This window comes from Anastrepha ludens, chromosome 2 (assembly GCF_028408465.1).
Source record: "Anastrepha ludens isolate Willacy chromosome 2, idAnaLude1.1, whole genome shotgun sequence".
In the NCBI taxonomy this organism is placed as follows: domain Eukaryota; kingdom Metazoa; phylum Arthropoda; class Insecta; order Diptera; family Tephritidae; genus Anastrepha; species Anastrepha ludens.
Genome location: NC_071498.1, coordinates 35,768,788 through 35,790,493, shown reverse-complemented (window position 1 = coordinate 35,790,493; position 21,706 = coordinate 35,768,788). Strand labels below are relative to the sequence as shown.

The following is a 21,706-nucleotide window of genomic DNA, read 5'->3' as shown; positions in this document are numbered from 1 at the left end:
CGGTTTGACTCCAGCGATAATGGCCGGAATTTGCCCTGGGATTTCCTACCTGTGGAGGCCTCTGGAAATTTCCTTCTTTTAATTGGCTTATAAAAAATAGTTTACAGAATATTTAGCTCTTATTCACATTATTTTTTTTCAATTTAATTTCTTAATTTATTATCTCACTATTAATTTATTCAATTTAATTACTCTTTCATGGATTTTTCCTTCTTTTAATTGGCTCAAAAAAAATAGTTTACGAAATATTTAGCTCTTACTATTATTTTTTCAATTTAATTTCATAATTTATTATTTCAATATTAATTTATTCAATTTAATTATTCTCTCATGGATGTTGCTTGGCTCATAAAAATTTTTTCTACTTCGCTACTAAATTTAACAATCGAGCTTTTGAAATTTGACTCTACTTTTTTCAATTATTTTCACACACTTAGATTTTTCTCAATTTATGCAGGAGATTTAAGATTTTTCTGAATTTATGCACAAAAAAAAATGTCTTTAATTATTTCTACAAGATTTCTTACTTATTTTTCGCTTAACTAAAACTTACAGTAAGGCTAGCATTATTTCTCCACCGGCTGCTAGGATGTCTCCTTTTTGTTGAAAGAAGATATTCCACATTGCTCATGAATGAATTAATGGTCACCTGACCTACTCCAGTAAACGTTGGTAGATGTGATATATTTCTATAGATGTGCTCTATCTGTTGTTGTAGAACCAAATTTGAAGTTGCATTTTCTTGCGGTTGTTGTTGTGCTTGCTGCTGTTGTTTTTGTTGAAGTTGTAATTGGTGTTGTTGCTGCCTTTGTTGAAGATCTAGATAGGCCAATCTAAGCTGCTCGAGTTGTTGCTCCCTTCGTGCGAGCTGCTCTACTAGATCTGCTGGTGCCATTTCCTGTTGGGCCTGCTCCATCCTTCTCTTATCGAATTCCTTCTGCCTGGCTTGCCTAATTTTTGATTGTTGGTTTATCAGCTAGCTTGTTTGCTAAGCTGATGGTTCCCTTTGTTTTTATGTTGGTGGTGTCTACTTTAATAAGTGTTCACTGCACTGCACTTTTTATGTTAGTGGTGTCTACTTTAATAAGTGTTCACTGCACTGCACCTTTTTATGTTAGTGGTGTCTACTTTAATAAGTGTTCACTGCACTGCACTTTTTATGTTTTTTAAATTATACATATATTAAGTTATACCCTGGAGGGTCCGGTCAACTCCTGAGTTGGCTACGGATTCGCAGGATTAGGGTTTGGGTGTTATAAAAATTTTGTTTATTCACCGCACGTAATTCGTTCACTGGATCCTTTTACTTTTTAAAGGATCCTACCGACTGCGCCAATTTTGTATTTTGCTCAAGCGGCTGAGAAAAAAAATAAATGAAAGAACAAAGACAACTTTTTGCTTGAAGGGCTTCTCAACAACTGATTTATTATAATTTCAATTATTACATTTAGACTTAAACTAACGTACATATGTATTTGCTTATTCTGCATTTAATATTTAATTTTACAAATTGTTGTCAATACCTTATTCCGCATTTCCTGTCCCACGCTTTTTCAGGTAAGTCAAACTGTTGCAAAACAGGAAATGCGTTTCCAATTACTTTTACTTATTGTTCATTATTTTATTTACAAACTCATCAATTTCGTCTGTTTTACAATGTGAATTTATATTTGAAATTGAATATGTAACTCGCGCTCAGGTCAACTTACAATTTTGTTCAGCGATGAGGCCGTTTTTTTTCTTAATGGCTACGTCAATAAGCAAAATTGCCGTATTTGGGATGAACAGCAACCCGCAACCATTCAAGAAGGACCATTGCATTCATTGAAAACAACCTTTTGGTGCGATCAAAGACGAGGCACCAATGTAACAGGAAATGGCGAACACTATCGCGCCATGATAAACGACTTTTTGATGCTGGACACTAAAGCCACAACATTTGTCTCCTGCAAAACCGCGCCATACTTATCATACAGCCCATGAAACAATGGGATTTACTGTGTCGTTTCGGTGTTCAATTTTTCTCCCGTCTCGGACTAGTGGATTAGCCATCAGGATTGTGTAATATCACACCTTCCCACCACCTTCAAGCCTTACCGCGCTATGTTACTCGATTTTCTCCCCTGAGTTTGCAGACGCTAGCATAACAAACGATCGATCTTTTGCACGCCAAGTTCGGTAATCGTGCTATCAGCCGTCAATTAACAATCTCGGAGTTGCGAGTAGGGCCAATCTTATACGAACGACTCATTATCGATTCAGGACCTTAAAGCGATTACCTAGCAACCCATTCGTGAGATAGAGCAAGAAACCGGCTCCAAGCTCTTAGAAAACTGGGTTAACAAGTTGCGTTACTAAGAAACCAGCCAAAGCCGCCACACGAATGAAACCGTTTTCCGTAAATAATGAAAATACTTGCTGTTTCACATAAACCAATAATATACCGAAAACAATTCATTTTTGGTAATTTTTTGGATTTTTTTGAAAGAAACCCACGTTGTACATTGTTAGAGTTGTTGTTTGATCGTTGTGAAGTAGTTAAGGAGAGCATAACGTATTTTCATTTCATTGACAGAGTAGATGACAAGGAAGCCATGAAATTTATTAAATTCTATTAATTTGTTGAGGAAAAGTCGTATGGGAGGAATTCCGCTTTACTGTTCCTTCGAGCCCTGCCTCAGCAAGCAATCGCAATTCCAATTGAATTGGTATTTATTATAAATACAAATATTAAGAATACTGCTTGTGGTTGGCTTCGGATATCTATAATTTACTTCGGGTAATTTTTAATTTAATGGGCCCTGCGTTGAACTGTTTTTAGTTAAGCTTCAGTGAAAATAAAATTAAAAAAAAAACGTTTGTATAGTTTGGAAAGAGTTACAGTTGTATATTTTTACGATAACTCATTCAACATAAGCAAATATCATATAGAAAGGCACAATTTAATAATGAATGCATGGAATTACAAACTTATCTGTATTTGATATCTCATGTAAAACGCGAAGGGCGTTAAACACATTTAAACTTTAAATTTTCATTGTGAAAATATTAATATACAATATAATGACTGATGATTTTAAAGCAAATTTTTATTTTTTAAAAGGTTTATATATATACATATAATTAGCGCGTACACCCTTTCTGGGTGTTTGTGGCCGAGTTCCTCCTCCTATTTGTGGTGCGCGTCTTGATGTTGTTCCACAAATAGAGGGACCCTACAGTTTCAAGCCGGCTCCGAACGTCAGATATTTTTTATGAGGAGCTTTTTCCAAGGCAAAAATACACTCGGAAGTTTACCATTGCGTGCCGAGGGGCGACCGCTATTAGAAAAAACTGTTTCTATCATTGAAGTCTCGGAGATTCAAACCTACGGTCTCTCTGAATTCCGAATGGTAGTCACGCACGAACCCATTCGGCTGCAACGGCCGCAACAAGATTTTAAAAGGATTACTCTATTAAAAAAAGAACTCATTGAAAAATATTCATGCATATTTTATTTATAGTCGAATTAAAATGAATTCCAAATGTTAGAGTTCCACCCTGAATTTTGCAAAGTAGCAACAAAAAAGAAACTAGCAAAGGCACATTAACCTTGACCACCAGAACAAAGACCTATCAGCCAGCTGTTTCCCTATTATCGTGTTGTCTTTAATTGTTGTTCCGTGTAGGGAAAATTAATAATAACTATAATTGGCGCATACATCCCTTGTTATATGTTTCACCGAGCTTTTCCAGTCTGTGGTTTGAGTGTCGAAGTTGTCTTACAAATTTTCACTTGTGTATTTTCTTTTTTATTGGAAATGACGCATGAAGCTCATGCACCTTGAGTTCGTTATAAGGGCGATTATTAATGTTTCAAGAAAAATCATCGCCTTTCGTTCCTGAGATCACCTTAATTTAATATTGATCCCAAGAAAGTGGACTATCAGCTTGGAGTATTTCGCAAAAACAACATCATAACTCCCCATATGCCTACGATATTATTCTCGAACGAACTAAATCTTAACAAATGCATAAGTACCATAAATTCCTCTCCTTCTTCACTGCAAACCACCCATCATTTTTGTTAGTTAATCTTATTTGTTCTTACTAAAAATGTAGTGATGATTTTACGCGTAATTTTATTTAATTTTTGTTTCGCTTTATTTATCCACCTCTGTTGAAGTGCACTCAACTGGTGTTTCTTTGTTTGGATTTTCTAATTTTGTTTGAGATGGTTTTTTAGCTTGCACTACCTCAACGGGCGATTCGAGCTCTACAGTAACAGGACCGTCATTTTGTATGTGCACTTGCATGTAGGCTCCAAATTTGCCATCTGTACATAAATAAACAATTTATGTATTTAAGATAATATGTAATATAAACAATAAACTTCGTCGTTACCTTTAATTTTCGCCGCAGTATAATCATTTCCCAAACGCTTCAGAAAATTGTTATATAAATTTTGAGCAGTGTCACCTTGCATGGCTAAGTGAAAGTCAGGCTTATTCCCTTTAAGACGATGATAGAGCGTAAATTGTGAAACGCACAAAATTTCGAGTTGTTCATCCTTAACGCTTTTCTGCCAACGTTTACCGGTTGTGTCTTCAAATAGACGCAGAGCGAGTAGCTTGCGTACACTAGCGTTTGAGAGTTGATGAAGTTTTGATGATTAAATAATATTTTTGTTTTCATATTAGCATACTTACAGATATTCCACATCCTTTTCTGTGTCTGAGTGCGTTATGCCTACAAGCACACATAGACCACGTCCTATGGAGCTTATTAATTCGTCGCCAACTTGAATGAATATCGCGTGTAAAAAGGGATTTTATAGTCGAATTCCTATTGATATCTTACCGGTTACTTTTGCAGCAGATACTCGTTGTACTATAGCTTTCATTGTGAATATGTTAAAATGTAATACAAATAGTTTTATTACAAGAAATTCTAAAAAGCGCGCAGCAGCTGTTTTATGTTTATAATTCGCGATTTATGACAACTATTGAAACAGCTGATTTTGCGTACAGTACCTGCGCCGAGTGTAAAGTACAGTACAATACATTTGAGGAAGTGGTTTATCAAAGGGACGTTAAGTTCAAATTAATTTTTATTACAAGTTGAATGTGAAAATGAGTTAAGTATTACATTTTATTGCAAATGCTTTCCAAAACAAGCTAACACATAAATAAGAATTCCTAAAGTAACTAAATACAAGGTGCTGCAAAATTAAGCATCCAATTTCCTTTTTAACTTTTTTACTAAATATTAGGTGGAGGAATAAGTTCGTAGCGATTTTACCGAAGACTTCTATTTAAACAAAAATTAATAATTATATCAATAAGTTAATCAATTATATATTCGCTGTTGCTGTTTACAACCTCTTCTCACCTCCTGACCAATTTGTTATTGCCTTTCCGCCCCAAAAATCGCCTGATGTGGTGTCAAAGAAATTGTTAAGCCAATTTTTAAGGTAACGTCCTTCATATGGTTTGACAGGGGGCGGAAAATTTGGAAATCGGTCGGGGCAAGGTTCAGAGAATACGTCGAATGCTGAAGGACCTCCCATTCGAACTCTTTGAGTGCGTCTTTGACGACTTGTACAACATGGAATCTGGCGTTTTCAGTTGAATAACCTCATTCACGCGATGTAGCTGAGCATGGTAGAGCCTTTGTTGACCGTGGAATTTTTTTCGAGCATTTCTCAGTGCACCATGCCTTCCCAGTCCCACCAAACACATGGATGAAGATCCACCATGACTCTCGGCTTTGGCGTATCCCCTGGAGCCACCCACTCCTTTCTTTGCTTCATATTGATGATCTCCCGTGATGATTCAGTGCAAAAAGCGCTGTTTGTGGCCGCTTGTTGCTTGATGGCGGACAAGATGCTGAGAAACAATTTGAAGACGACTTTCTTTGTTCTTTTCGTTGAGCTCGTGAGGCACCCAGGCTCCCAATTTTTCGGTAAATCCCAATGACCGAAGGTGGTTGAGAATAGTTCTATGATCGCAGTTCATTTTTTCCGCCAATTCCCGACTGGTGTGGTGACCATTCTTCTTCAAAAATGATTTATGACGTTCTTCAGCGAATTCAGAGACCCTTCCGCTGCAGGACGTGTCATCGACATCAAAGTCGCCATTTTTGAACTTTGCAAATCATTTCCGTGCTGTAGACTCCCCTATGACACCTTCTTCATACACGTCGCAAATGTGCCGGGATGCTTCGGCAGCTTTTTGACCTCGATGAAAAGAAAGAAGAACAGGTGTCGAAAATGTTGATTTTTGCCTCCTGGGTATTCAATTTTTAAACCTCGAAACTAATAAAAAATAAAATAACTCAAAAATACAATTAACATACATAGTTTTGTAGAGCAGAAAGAGTTCTATCGAGTGAATACTTTGCCAAACAACAAACAAATCGTTGTAAAATAATGAAAATATAAAATCATGAAAATACAAAATAATGAAAATATAAAATCGCTATGAACTTATTCCCCAACCCAATACAAAAACATAATTTGGAGTGAAGGGAGCCTTTATTTTGACCATTACGTGCTCCATTACTCAAATGTTTGTATATTAAAGCTGTCTAGTTCACAAATGTCAAATATGATTAACGTACGACGCCATTCGCAAAAATTATAAATTTTCCGATAAGGTGACTCATTCTGCGCCACCTTGTACATACATAATTATAGGTAAAACATGCTATTTTGGTTTGTTGTAACACCGTGAAACACTCTCAAATTCAAAAGTATTAGGCTGGAATAACAGCATGGGCCCCACCAATGTCACTGCTGCGGCCCTAAAATAATTCTTTAGAAATGCTGGTAGGCCATTCATTCCTGGTTGCACAAAAATCCAGTTCATCCCAAAGCACTTACAATTTATTGCAAGTTTTCGATTCGAGATAAATTTCACATAAAAGAACAATGTCCAAGCAAAATTCGTAGTTATCGTTATTATTCCTTTCGCCAGATTAGTGTTGTTTATAATGGTTTTAGAAAATTATTTCGGCAAAAGATGGAGCTAAACCGGGAACATTTTCGTGCGACTATTTTTCACTACTTTGACATGGATTAACAAGACAAAAATTCATCGATGAACTAAAATCCTTATATGGCGAGCTGGCACCACCCTGCAGTACCGTAAAGAAACTGGATTTACCCGTAATCACTGTTCGCTCACCAACGAGTTACGGGAAGGTCGTCCAAAATCAGTTGTTGTGTCAGAAAATATCAATGAAATATGAAATGATTGAGCGAGATCATCAGGTCCCATACGGTTAGATTGAGGCATCCTTGAGCATTAGCATATCGGGACAACGTGTTACGAAAATGATTTGAAACGAATGCTAAATTGTATTGATCGTCATGGAGAACACCGTTTTTAGCCACCAATGTTCATTTGGCCATTGTTCTGCAAGAAATATAAATAGCAACCAAGGTGGATTTAATAAGATGACAGCATTCACCCAGCTGAATTTTTCGCCGTAGGTATGGCTTACGTCAAAATGATATGCTTTGTTTGTATGTATTGGTATGTTTACATTCGTATGTTTACATTTGCTTGCTGATTTTGACATGATGCTTGCACCAAACGCAACAACAAATACATGTAGGGTTTTACTTATATGTGTTTGCTGTCACCTGTAATAAATTCGCCTTGATAGCAATCCTGTGATATCTAAAAACGTAGAGTGCTTTAAATTGTTATGCCGCCAGCGAAAGATTGATGGTTTTTATGACAAACTGTTTCATTGCATCATATTTAGGAAAATTCTCATTACCTGCCAGCGTCCGACCCCTGTTAGTGAAAACTTTTTGTTGTTCCATGTCCACAGAGAACTCGAACCCACAAAATACTTACGGTATTTCACACACAAAAACACTCGACTATGGCCGCTAATTCTACAGAAAGTTAAACACTATATTATTATTTTTCTTCCCATATTCTAAGTATTCGCCAATTGCTTTCTTCTTTAAGAAATTTCCATTTCGCATCATTGAGAAAATTAAAAAAAAAAAATGTTCTGGACTAATTTGATTATTTATGTCTTCAGGGTATTTTGTTATAAAAATACGCATTAATCTTAAGCTCATACACTTGCGAAAAGTTCACAAACACTTAACTTTATTGCCCCTATAGATATAACCGATTGGGGGGCAATTGGTTGTCATAAATTCTTATATTTGGCTTCAAATCAATAAACAGTAGGCTAATAATCTATATTCGGCCTTATATGCCTTACAAAAACAATGTGAGAAAACATGTTTTGCATTGCATTGGTTTTATATGCTATTGTAATTTTTGGCAAATCATTCCCGAATAACCGGTTGTTATTCTTAAAAAGTGCATAAGGGATAAACCATAAATATATGTAGGTATGTCAAATGAAAATGCTCGATTAGTACATATGCTAAAAATTATTATTTTAATGGCCTTAGTAGGCAATGATCAAATAATTGCTTTAGAACTGGTATTCATGCAAATATCTAAATAATATATTAGTAATATGAATATTACAAATATATGCATGTATACATATTAATAATAATACGAGGAATACACTATACATGTAGCTAAAAATGAAACTACCTATAAAAATATTAATGTAAAAAAGTTTAATTATTACGAGTATTTCACAAATGTAAAAAGAAAGCAAAGCAGTAATTTCAAGGTCTGGACGAAGCGATGTACCAAGTATATACAGTTGTTAATTAAAATAAACCACCACTCCTTGACAAATGTGAAGTAAACTGTTACAACAACAACAACAAATGTGCATAATTTCATGTATAACTTATTTAGTATACCAATTAAATGTACGAGTATATCGTTGTACAGATAGAGCAAATACATATAACTTTTTCTATGCAATACAAAATAATTAGTTATACGGACTTTATTTTTTTTTTATTGTTTCAGTGTAGTGTTGTTTTTGTAGGTATTTGCCGTTGCACCAAAAGTCTTATTTGAGGTTGTGAGATCTTTGCAGTCGCCTGGTGGTCCATTAATAAATATTGATTCTCCTCCCTCACTACCAATTATTTTCATAATATCGCTTAAAGTATATTGACCAATAAAAACGTTGACTCGCTGCAGCAAAGAAGTTTAGAAAAAGTGAAGTTAATGGTTTTTAAGTATGCAAACAGGTGCATACCTATTCACATCCATTTATATAATATATGTAGTATATGATAATTAATTTTTTAATTATGTGAGATACATATGTACATACATATAAATATCATAATACCTCTTGTACATTTTGCTCCACAAGGCCTTGTTCGTCTGTCCAAAGATCTCCCAAAAGCTCTAAGCCCAGTTCATTGATCAACGAGTGGAAGAAATCATTTATGCGCTCTTCTTCGAGTAGATTTTCAAAATCGATATAAACTTCTCCAACTTTGATCTGCCAGAAAAAAGGTATTCCTTAATTTACAATAACTATTAGAGTTTGGAAAAAATATATACTATATACATATATATTTCAATGATAAGCACCATAATGCTCAAATTCCTTATACCAAGATATTTGCCAGTTTTAAAGCTGAAGGAAATTCCTAAGCTGAAGTCCTTTACGTACGCCCTGTTTAAAAAGCGAAATAAGTATGCACAACAAAACAGATAATATTTAGTAGTCTTATTTCCGCTTACTCAGCATCACCATCGCCTGCCAAATTGGCAATATAAGCTAATGATCCTTTAGCGGTATAAATCGAGTTGAGCGCAGTTAGTGGTAGAGTGACATTAAATATTGATTTTCGTATCATAGAAATCCTGAAGTCATTTAAAATAAAATCGGAAAGACCAGTAAGCTTAAAATTCGTCATAGAGCCAGTGAAGCTACAAGTAAAATAATTTGATGAATACCAAGAATGCGAATATTGATTCAAAAGCTTTTTTCATTTACTCTATAATATATTTATTGTTCATTTGCGCTTCGACTTGCGTGATTTGAAAAGGGTCCAAGGCAGGCAAGCCCAACTGCGGTATCGGATGGCACATTCGTACACGTAATTGTTCTAAAAAGTCTAAAACTGCATCTTCGCCAATACTCTCAGCTTGCGGTGCAATGTGGAAGCATACAGCCAATACCAAAGCTATGGCGTGGAACAAACGGCTACTGTACACATTAAGAGATACCATTTTGTTGTAATTTATATTATTTATTCTCTCTATTTACCCATTTATTTTTTTTTTTTTCTTATATTTAATCTTGTATATTATTTTTCTACAAAACCACTTTAGAGAGTTCTTAATTGCAGTTAGCGCCAAACAGTCAGTTACTGCTGAAGGAGATCTGACCATTACAAATTCATGTGGGTTGACGTTATTTTAAGAAAAACTTTCGCCAATTTATGCCTTGTATCGCACACACACTTCAAAAGTTTATTTAAACGAAGCAATCAAAAGTGGCAGATAAACCGCCTTTATCAACAAATGTTTGTATTCTTTAACAAATTTCGCCAAGCAGGAAATTTTTAATTAAACGAAAAACGTACAACTATTCCTTGATTATTATTCAGAATAGTCTCCATCGTATCATTTTAAAAATTACATCATTCTAAAAAATATAATCCATGGTTCTAAAATTTCGTTTTTCATAGACCAATTTTTGATTCGCCTTCCGCGTTTTAAGCAAATCCCCTTTTATCATCTCAATCATCGCAAAAAAATTTCAACTGTGTGAGCCATGGAGATAGGATAAATAAAGTCAATCCAGGAAATATCAGATGAGTATGGAGCATAATCCCGGTCTCTTATGATGAACATTCTCCCTCAAACACAGAGGGCATGAATTTGTAGTGCAACCAAATAAAACGATTTCTAAAACCGTAGTTTTCGGATAAAACAATTGTGTCGACAGCAAAGTGATGTTTTTTTTTCAATAAAATTAATACCTGATGCTAAAACTAATTTCAAACCCAAGACATCGTTTGTAACTATCCGCTCTGATCGGAGCAATACGTTAATATCAGCCGTTATCTCCCTGGTGGAATAAATCTTTAATATATTGTTTAACTATAAAAAACAAACTAAAGAATTAGATAGATGGAGTTTTTACGCCGATCACGTAAACGAATAAGAAGATATCATTCTTCCATTTCTTTATAACTTTCGGAGAAGCAAGATCCAAAATTCTGTTGCTTTTTGTGAGTTTACGTTATGAAGTTTATATATTATAAATTTATATTACTAAGAAAGTAAAAGGTTTTCCAATAACAGGTGTTATTTTGAATGTAATTGCGCTATCGAGAGATGATTAACGAATTTTTATGGCCGGAATTGGATGGTATTGATCTGAACAACGTTTATTTTCAACAAGACGGCGCTAGGTGCCACACAAGCAACGAAACCATTGATCTTTTACGGGAAAAGTTTCCGGACCGTGTTATCTCTCGAATGACTTTTTTCTTTTGGGCCATGTGAAAGAGAAGGTCTACGCCAACAGACCAGGGACGATTAAAGACCTCAAAGATGGAATTCGTGAGGCTATCGAGGACATAGGACAGCCACTTTGCAATTCGGTTATGGAAAATTTCATGAAAAGGAAATTGTCCTGTAAGAGTGGTCGTGGTGGTCATTAGCATGATGTTCTTTTCCACTATTAACGGCATACCTTCCTCTTTATAATGAAATAAACATCCAATCATTTATATTAAAAAATAGCATTTTTCGTTGAATATCAAAATGCCGCCTCTTATTGGAAACCCCTATAGTTAATATTATATTTAAATATATATATTTTTATATTAAAGATTTTAATCTTTCATAATTTAATATATGCACATACAAAGCTTATAATGCCTTTTATGGCTAAGTTGTCACTCACAAGTGTACTATACAAAGAAGATTTACGTCAAAAACTGTGAATTGCATGGTCAGGGTTGGGATTTTAATATTGCATAGACAAGACCAGATTTCTAAAAACAAATATCTATATAGAATTCATTCTTTCTGAGAAAGTTATAAAAGGGTATGAATTCTATACAACAAACGAAATGTAGTTTAATTTGCTTTGAGTTTTTGAAATATTTTGATTTTTCGAGAGTGAATATTTTAACTTCGGCTTTTACGATAAGAGTAAAAACTGGTGCAACCTCATTTCCGTGTTTTTTTATAGCTAAGCCGCAGGACACTCTACACTTTTATCCATTTGTTCAATAGGAATCTAGTGTTTTATTTTTCTTAACAGTATAGGTAGAATTTTTAATTTAGAAAACAAGCTCATTTTAAATATTTTCTTAAATCATAAAATGTTCGGAACATGAACAACTGAAACACTGTGATATCTGGTTAAACTCCACTTGGCGGTTTTCTCAGGTAATCCGGTATTTCTTGTATTTCCTTTTTTGTAGCATTCAAAGCAACTCCTTCAGGCAAGTTACGTTCAATATACTCCAGAAAGGTATCTAGCGTTGAACCCGTTAACTTGTGGAAATTCAGGTATCGAAAGTATGTGCGCACTTCGTATTGAACGCGGTGCTTTTTATAAATGTGTACCGATTTTAATAAAGTCAAACGGTCGTGATGCGCTTTTCTCTCGGCCCAGCTAAAACGAATTGGCATACTGCTAGTGACATGCGAAACATGATAAAATTATAAATCCTTACCATTTCCCCACTTCAATGTTTAGGTGATTTGCTGCTGTTGTCGCAAACCACGCATAACTTTTTAACACCGCTGGATCTACACCACGTAATTCAATTTCTAATTTGCTAAATAGTTTATCTTTTTCGGCAGTAACCGCGGGAGCAATTGATGATACTCCTGAACTGGTGGTAGATGCATTATTACTATAAGATCTAGAAGTAAGACGCGACAGAGGTCGAATCGCGGAGCTGCGTTCTATTAACAGATTTCGAAAAGCCTGTAAAGGTTATATATATTAAATATTGAATAATTTCCAGTTAAATACTTTGTATAACTCACTGATATCATGATCCTGAAATATTTAGTTTGTTTTCGCAAAGGCGGTAGAGGTTATGTAACCTAAAGAAGTGGAATATTTTATTGTTTTTGTTTGGGTTGTAGGGTTGCAATTTAATGTTACCCGAATATATTCTTAAATGCATAAATAATTTTTTACTATATTCAATGAATGAATGAAATGAGTAGCCATTTTACCCCAGAGATATATATCTTCCAATATGGCTTTTACTCTCATAAATAAATTTTATTCCGCGGATTTAATTATTTAAACGAATAATTTTCTATCAACCGTAAAGTTGGCAACAACTGTGCTAGTGGATGCCCGTGCTAGCAGCACGTGCAATTGTTTTTACTTTTGAATTTAACAATGGAACACACAGGTAATTTGCTATTCAATTACTTCTTAAAGCTTAAAATTGTAAACAATTTTTTTAATTAGATATCCCCGAGCTTATCGATGAGAAGTTCACTAGTGAATGCGCTAGTTCTAATGGTAATAGCGATAATGATGGCGACTTCAGCGATTTTGATGAGGAAATTGATACGGAGGCCGTCCAGTGTTTATTCTGCGAACAACAATTGCCATCTGTAGAATCCGGCATGGAACACTTAGATAAGATGCATGGTATTGACTTTCATAGACTGAAATTCAAATTCCATATGGATCAGTACTCATTCCTTAAGTTGATAAATTGTATTCGTAGCGAGAATGTGCCTGCGGAAAAAATTATAGCTGCAAAAGAACCATTTTGGAACGACGAGAAATATTTAAAGCCAAAAGAATACGAAGCATGGCTATGTTATGGTAATTATTGCAAGTGAAAGTGCTTTTACTTAAAAATTATTAGTACATAATTTTCTTACCAAGATTACGATGAAATGCAACTTGCGAATGCCGAAAACCACGAAATCACGAATAGCTCAGATCCAAAACCATCTTTAAATGTTTTAGAAGAAAGAGTTCGGGAGCTAGAGGAGTTGCTTCAACGCGCAAGAGAAGATATGGCGAAGATGCGCGCTGGTTTCCAACGGCTATTAGATAAAGAGCCGACTCCTTTAACTACCATGCGAAATGGAAAGTTAAAGCCGCTAAATTCTGTAGCAGCCGTTTCCGTGGAAGCGGATAGTGGCTATTTCAGTAGTTATGCACACTTCGGCATACATCATGAAATGTTGTCGGTAAGCAGCTTCTTCCAAATAAATTCGTTACTATATTATAACAAAATTATTACTCAAACATTTACTTTTAGGATGTTGTGCGAACAACAAGTTATCGTGACGCATTACTTTTGAATAAAGGTTTCGTTAACGGTAAAGATGTGCTTGATGTTGGCTGTGGTACTTCGATTCTCTCAATTTTCGCGTCGCAGGCCGGTGCCAAATGTGTAATTGGAATAGATAACTCCGATATAATCTACAATGCCATGGATATAGTAAAGTAAAATTCATACTTTATAACTTCTACTACGCAGGTATATATATACATATATGTATATTTTTTATTCTTTTCCAGGCGAAATAACATCAGCAATGTTACGCTGATAAAAGGACGTCTAGAAGATACTGCACTGCCACAAGAAAAATTCGACATCATAATTTCTGAGTGGATGGGCTATTTTCTTTTGTTCGAAGGAATGTTGGACAGTGTGATTTATGCGCGCGACACGCACCTGAAAGATGGTGGAATGTTGCTTCCAAATAGATGCACAATGAGCATAGTTGGTTATGGCAGTGAATCACTTTATCAGCAACAAGTTAAGTTCTGGGATGATGTATATGACCTAAATATGTCAAATATGCGAAGAGAGGTATTGCATGAACCTCTTATCGACGTGGTTGATTCTCAACACATACTCACTGAACCAAATCTAATAGCAGACTTAAACCTGCAAAAAGTCGACTTAAATTATTCTAATTTCACGTACGAAATCCATCTCAATTGTACAAAGGACGGCGAATTATCTGCTTTTGTAGGTTACTTCGACACTTATTTCGATCTGCCTGTGCCAGTTTCGTTTAGTACTTCGCCCAACAGCAAACCAACGCATTGGAAACAGGTGGTATTCTTCTTAGAACGACCACAGAAAGTAAAAGTTAGGGATACTGTCAAAGGGCAACTGATATGTCGTCGTAGTCGTAATAGCGCCCGATCTCTGGATATAACAATAGAAGCTTTCGGGAAGAAGCACTCCTACTATCTGGACTAATAATAACTACTGAGATACTACCTGGTTTACCTGGGCCTACACTTATATAGATACATTTCAAATCCATTATTAATTTTGTTAGAAAGATATTAAACCGTAAAATACATGTTTTATACAATATATGTATATTATTAATTGATTTAATAACTTAAACAGATATGTATGTATATATTTATATATATATATATAATTACGCGTGCACCCGTGAGTGTTTGGCCGAGCTCAGCCCATTTGTGGCGTGTGTCCCGATGTTGTTTTACAAATGGAGAGACCTACAGGTTTAAGCCGACTCCGAACGGCTGATATTTTGTATGATGATCTTTTTCATGGCAGAAATACACTCGGAGGTTTGCCATTGCCTGCCGAGAGGGCGACCGCTATTCGAAAAAACTTTTTCTTCATTTTGATATTTCACCGAGATTCGAACCTACGTCCTTTCTGAATTCCGCCCGACATGATATGACACATATACAACCGCATTTTTAAGTTCCTGCATAAAACGTGTATAAAAATTGTACTAAACAGCCCTATACCGATCACTCTTCAAGCAATCACCAAATCCAATAGTAGTATAAGATTCAAGTTTTAATGTCAGTGTCAGATTTTTGGCAACTGGGGGAAAAGCCATAAAACGTTCCTTAAAACCACCTCGGGCCCAAGAATCATACTCAGTGCTCAAAAATACATTGAAAACCAGTATCCTATAAAAAACGAGTGAATTTTGTAGGCTTGTGTAATTTAGTTGTACGCCTTTGCGGCAAACCTGTTTGCTAAGCCTAGCCTACTGTTAGATGACTTCGAGGACAACACAGTCTAGGCAGATATTCACACAACCATTTTATTCTAAATATAATTTTTAGCGAATTTTAGTAAATGATCGAATAATTTGTGGAAACATATTCACTAAATTTAAAAAAACTTACGAATTCGTAGATGCAATTATATTTATTAACAAATTGAAACATGCGTACTGATTTCCCCCAAAAAAATTGACAACCTGCTATTGCATTTCATCTAGGAGATGAAATGAGTTTCTCCTTTAGCCCAGTTATAATTTCGACTTTTGAGTAGTTTTTTCGGTATATATGTAAGGATTGGAGAATTTACTTTATTATGTGTTTTTTGAGATATCGCTATGTTGACCGCTCAGTAATATGTTACAACTGAAGAACGTTGGCGTGCTAATATAAAACAAATAAATTACTAAGTCATATTTATTAATATCAAAAAACCATAAAGGAAATATTATTGTATGTCCACTTATAGGAGATTGATATAGTGGTTGGATTTAAAAATAAATATAAAAAATAACGAAAACCCAGGAGCAATTAGGCGGTGGGTGTTTCTAATTCAGATGCTGGTATTTCGGGTTCTTCATCATTATAAACATTTTCGGCCATTTGCCAAACTTGCATGATGTTGTCCTCTGAAACAGAACAAATTATCCAAGGTTCGTTGGGATTCCACGAGAAGTCTGAAATCTTCGCCGTATGTCCCCCGTGAATAAACAATAGCTCAGGAGGTCCGTCTTCGGCATCTTCTGCGCTCTGTTCTTCGCCTATTTTTGACAAATCCCATACGTGTAGACGGCGATCCGTACCAGACGATGCCAAGATTGTTTCATTATGGGGCGACCATTGCACTTGGAAGATCTCGTCCTTATGTGACTCGAAGGAATGCAATTTTAATTTAAGATTACGCAAATCCCACAAAGCTACTGTTTTATCAGCAGAACCGGTAGCCAAAATGAATTCCGAATAGGGGTTAAAACTTAAGCAATTTACTTCGGCTGTGTGTGCATCTACAGTGTGAGATGGTTTCGATGTATTATTATTACGAGTATCCCAAATCATTAGTTTCTGATCATCAGCCACAGAGCCAAAAAGTGATTCATGCAGCAAATGCCAGGCAACATCTTCCACTACTGCAGTGTGACCGGTGAAAATGTTCTTTGCATCAATTACCCTGTGTTCTTTAGGAGTCGCGTTAATATCCCAAAGGCAAATTGTATGATCATCAGACGCAGATAACAGATAACCTATACAATTAAGACTCCTAAATAAGCATACTTAATAAATTATTGCACCTTAACTAACCATTTAAATTTGGATTCCATGACAGACCATACCCCTCTTTCTGATGTCCTCGTAAGCGCAAGTCCGGATGACATTCTCCTGATGGTTCTGGCTTACTAGGATGTTTCGTGTAATCAAACACAAGCACATCACTTGATGGCGTTTTTGTAGCAATTACACACGCATTTTGGGGCATATAACGTGCTCGATTTACTTCACCCTCATGGTTGATCTTAATTTCGATTTCAATCTTCCCACAAACTGATCCAAACCCTCCAAACTCCCCTTTCTCATTGTCGTAGTGAGAACCATCGAACTGTGCGTCTTCGCTGGGCAACTGAACGCTTGCAATGAGCAAGTGGTTTTGTTCATCCGATGTATGAGTTCCCAGGATTAAACGATGCACCGAATAATCTTTACCTTCCTGCTTAGTCACGTCTGGAAGCCACTGTGCGGTTAGCGATGGCCATTCCAAGGCGTGGGTCATCACCAAATCGTACAGAAATGGAGTATTTTTCTTCCAGATTTTATACTCCTCGTTAATGACACGTTCCTCGACGGCATCATCGAAAGACTCAGCTGCAAAGAGTTACAATAGTTACAATATATAGTAAACAGTTCACTTTAACGCGAATTCGTTAAAAGAAAATCATTTCAAAAAATCTTACCATTATCACTACGATCGACCATGATTTCAGTATTGTTCACACCGCTGGCGTTGACTTAAAGGCGCCAAAACAACAAAGCAACAGCGGCGAAAGAAACAAAAGAGACTGAGAAGTACACTCACACCTACTGATGAAAATTCCACTACACTACTAGGAGTGTGTAAATAAATCTATTTATTGGTTTAAAATTTTTCTTACTGCCTTATATTAGTATGCAATGTTCACAAATATCCAGATATTTTCAAACAAACCGCAAGTGAGAATAAAACTCATCGGTTGCGAGAAGAATAGTTCAGATGCAAGCTACAGTACTTGACGAGGGAAGTTAGCTGTATTTTCATGGAAAAAAGCGGCATACGTAGCGTTGCCAACTATACATTTGGCACATGGAACAGAGAACATTAAATATAGAGAATTCTCACGAGCTACGAATGGTGTGAATTGTCAAAAATGAAGTCTAACCGCCGCCGGGGTGTGGTGAAACTTTTAACAGAGATGTTTTACAGCGATTTCTCCTTTAGCATATTGGCCCTGCACAGTTTTTGGCCTCTGCAGGAAATCAAATTGACGAATAGCCGACGGCATTTTGCAAAGTATTTGCTTGTGCATTTTTATGTTCCCTTGATAAACGAAAATGTATTCAGTTTGTATTTTCAGACAAAGGAGATGAAGAAAAAATGATTGAATATTTATTATATGCGCCAACATTTCAAATCAAAGTAACTTTAATATTTTGATTTAATTTAAAAAAATTCATTATAAAACGACGTCTAACATTTTGGCATGTGCGTTTTAGTAAATTTAAAACTAAACAAATTTGATGAAAATTTGTACTAATTTTTTGAGTCGAAATTAATTCATAGCATACAAGTGTTTTGGTATATCGACATATGTATTTACATTTGAATATGCATTTATTTGTTCCTTTGGCAAACCAAATCTTTTTCAATTTACATTTTATTACAGGGAATAATAATATACATACATTTGTATGTATGCATTTTCTAGATAGTATAAAACTTTAAAATAAATAAAGGAAAACTTCAAAGAAACGTATTTGCATATATGGGACAACTAAGTTCAATTGCATCTTTATTAAATATGTATATGTTGCACGCATATGTGTGCACTGAAGCAACATGACTTACCTCACGAGCATCGCCTTATATTTCATGTAAATAACCTAATGATCAAATTCCTGCCTCACAAATGCTAAAACAAAGGGAATTCAACAAAGTTTTACAGACACCAGACAGACAGACATAACATATGTAATAATTTTGGATGATTTGGAAAATTCAAATGTATAGGTCATATCAAAAAGCTACCTAACATTCTATGCTTCTAATCACCAACAAATCCTTATCGACTGCTGCTAAATGTACATAATTCAGCCCCTTACTGTTAACTTTGGTGAAAAATGTGGCTGTGGTGTACCTCGCGCGCAAAACGAGTACCCCTGAAAAGTGCTGCCTTTTCAGTCATTGAGACTTCTCTATACATCAACGTTCTCTGCATGGAAGAATCAATACTTGAGGGAGAGAAAGCATTAATAACCATGTTCACACTCGGTGGATAGAATTAGGTGTGGCCAACATCAGACTGTTAAATGGCTTTCTGCAATTTGTATGACTGAGTCGCTGACGTTACACGGAATGTGACAGCTATTTGTTTACGAGATTGGGATCGTGATATAAGGAAAAATCAACGCAGCTAATGCTCATGATACTTCGGTGAATTCCAACAACGACTGATTGGAAGAGCGTAAGAATACGTCTAAAATGAGGGCACAATTATGCTGTGATTTATCGATTAGAAACGTTACTGAACACGGTTTCTATAAACTAACCAATCTGAATCTTCAAACAAACGAGTATAATCGAAGTTGACAGCTGTTTTAATCAATCTTAAGTCTGACTATGTAAACGGCAATCTCGTAAATGTGACCATCAATCTTATACACCATTTGAATTTCCCTATTCTATTTTTCAAATATTGAACCTAGTTTCAAAAATTAGGAAAATGCTAAATAGATATTGAATGTTTAGGGTACATTGCAAGCGGAGTACGATCCATCAATATGGACTTATTTCGTCGCGACAACCATTCTTTTTTTAAATGTACTTTTCAACTGGTTATCTCTTCCAAGCAATTTAGCTTCTTCATATTCAAGAATGTTCTGCAAATGGTACGATTTAAGATAAGAGCGATTTACAAAACATATTCGGAGATTTAAAAATCGTGTATATGACGTAAATATTCTATCAGTCTCAGTGAAAAAGTATCACTTTCATACAAATATTTTGCAAACCTCATCGATCGTACGATTTGCAAAACATAGCTGATTATTTTCTCTTGAGATACGTAGATTCGCATGTGCCTGATTTAATGCAAAGGGTATGAGGAAATTGGGCCTCCAGATTACGCCAAGTGCGCACCAAAGCTGAATCCGTCTGCATTTTGAGTTCGCAACTGGATTACGGCTTTTTCGTCCTAATCGAGACTTGGCTAAATGTTAACTTCTTTGACGAGGAGTTCTTCGCCACAACTCTCTTTGATGTTTTTCGCAAGGATTGAGATTTAGCTGAAACTGGTGTTAGTAAGAGTGGTGATGTACTTATTGTTACACGCAGTCATCCTCCTGCCTCTTTTTATGTGCTACTGAATTCCAATTCCGTGCGTAAAATTAAAAGACGCGTTTGGTGTGTTGTATATTTGCGTGTCCTATATTCCGCCGGGTTGCTCCGATGCCATATATAAGCCCCTATTGGGAGCATCCCAGCACATTATGAGAAAATTAGTGACAGCAACTTAGCCGACTTCAATTTAAGTAATATTTCTTGCAACTTTATGGATAATAATTTTCTGACTCCATCTGAGTTTATGCAAATTTTACTTAATTGATAACTTACTATATATTCAATTATCACAAATCAATCGATTTTTAGACTTAATATTTGATAGCTTTTATATTAATTTTATACTCTCGCTTGCTGTTAGTTATGTATGTATGTACATATTTTGAAGTAGTAGTCAGTTTATTTTAATTGCTCGCGTTATAATTTTGTTGAATTGAATAATTTATTTGCGCTGGATTGCTTTCGGCAATTTGAAAATGTGGCTGTGGTTGGCTGTTATGACATTTTTAAATTTGTATTATTTGAAACTTGCGTGAGTCACATCCCAATGTTAAGTGTTGAGTTGTCGAAGCGGTCGAAGAACTCAAACGACTAAGGGAATTCAAGAATAAGTTTTATAAAAAGCAAAAGCATTGTTAATGCCGATTTTCGTAGGCGGCACGTGTTTTACAGAAGTAAATTCAACAAGCTCAATAAATCTTTATACAGAAATTATATTCGTAATGTAGGAAGCGTCGATTCATCTTAAAAGCGTCTTGACTAATTCCACCTCCGATGCTGTCAATCTTTTTTCTATATTTTTTTCTTCGCATTCTATGTCATGCACTCCTGATTTTGACTTTGTCCATGAAGATATCCTGTTTAATTTAGAAACTTGCATCAACTTTGGAAAATTAAATCAGCTTAAACCATCTACTAATACTGATATTGTTGCCTATCCGTTACTGTAATTAAAAGTAGCCCTGCTTTGATTACGCCTTTAAATCACATTTTCAATATGTTACTTTCTGCTGGAGTCTTCCTTGATAACTGATGACTTTTATTATGCCTATCCTTAAAAGCGGCAATAAAAGTGACATTGAAAAATGCTCAAACTAACCAAAGTTTCTAAATTGTTTGCGTGCATCGTATAAAGACAAAATATAGTTTGCAGTTAAAATGTGCTTTCCCCAAACAAGATGGGTTTGTTCCGGCAGATTT

At 35.4% G+C, this 21,706-nt stretch overlaps 5 protein-coding genes across 5 annotated transcripts; 1 reads left to right on the top strand and 4 right to left on the bottom strand.

Annotated features, from left to right (window-relative positions):
• Nucleotides 1-4,104: 4,104 nt before the first annotated feature.
• LOC128868589 (D-aminoacyl-tRNA deacylase) lies at nt 4,105-4,982 on the bottom strand. Its single transcript, XM_054110861.1, has 4 exons — nt 4,840-4,982; nt 4,689-4,779; nt 4,384-4,619; nt 4,105-4,315 (listed from the first exon to the last, which is right to left on the bottom strand). The coding sequence occupies exons 1-4, from the start codon at nt 4,880-4,882 to the stop codon at nt 4,143-4,145; spliced, it is 543 nt and encodes a 180-aa protein (XP_053966836.1). The 5' UTR covers nt 4,883-4,982; the 3' UTR covers nt 4,105-4,142.
• A 3,532-nt stretch (nt 4,983-8,514) lies between these two features.
• LOC128868576 (uncharacterized) lies at nt 8,515-10,184 on the bottom strand. The gene is made up of 5 exons (XM_054110834.1): nt 9,895-10,184; nt 9,639-9,827; nt 9,486-9,570; nt 9,238-9,393; nt 8,515-9,077 (listed from the first exon to the last, which is right to left on the bottom strand). The coding sequence occupies exons 1-5, from the start codon at nt 10,128-10,130 to the stop codon at nt 8,895-8,897; spliced, it is 849 nt and encodes a 282-aa protein (XP_053966809.1). The 5' UTR covers nt 10,131-10,184; the 3' UTR covers nt 8,515-8,894.
• Nucleotides 10,185-11,755: 1,571 nt separating this feature from the next.
• LOC128868582 (28S ribosomal protein S10, mitochondrial) lies at nt 11,756-12,983 on the bottom strand. Its single transcript, XM_054110849.1, has 3 exons — nt 12,918-12,983; nt 12,599-12,855; nt 11,756-12,537 (listed from the first exon to the last, which is right to left on the bottom strand). The coding sequence occupies exons 1-3, from the start codon at nt 12,924-12,926 to the stop codon at nt 12,282-12,284; spliced, it is 522 nt and encodes a 173-aa protein (XP_053966824.1). The 5' UTR covers nt 12,927-12,983; the 3' UTR covers nt 11,756-12,281.
• A 119-nt stretch (nt 12,984-13,102) lies between these two features.
• On the top strand, nt 13,103-15,246 carry LOC128868565 (protein arginine N-methyltransferase 1). The gene is made up of 5 exons (XM_054110808.1): nt 13,103-13,297; nt 13,357-13,722; nt 13,786-14,096; nt 14,168-14,355; nt 14,431-15,246. The coding sequence occupies exons 1-5, from the start codon at nt 13,285-13,287 to the stop codon at nt 15,122-15,124; spliced, it is 1,572 nt and encodes a 523-aa protein (XP_053966783.1). The 5' UTR covers nt 13,103-13,284; the 3' UTR covers nt 15,125-15,246.
• A 946-nt stretch (nt 15,247-16,192) lies between these two features.
• LOC128868568 (chromatin assembly factor 1 p55 subunit) lies at nt 16,193-18,206 on the bottom strand. Its single transcript, XM_054110822.1, has 3 exons — nt 17,868-18,206; nt 17,221-17,778; nt 16,193-17,162 (listed from the first exon to the last, which is right to left on the bottom strand). Exons 1-3 carry the CDS (start codon nt 17,887-17,889, stop codon nt 16,453-16,455), a joined length of 1,290 nt encoding a protein of 429 aa, XP_053966797.1. The 5' UTR covers nt 17,890-18,206; the 3' UTR covers nt 16,193-16,452.
• Nucleotides 18,207-21,706: the final 3,500 nt, after the last annotated feature.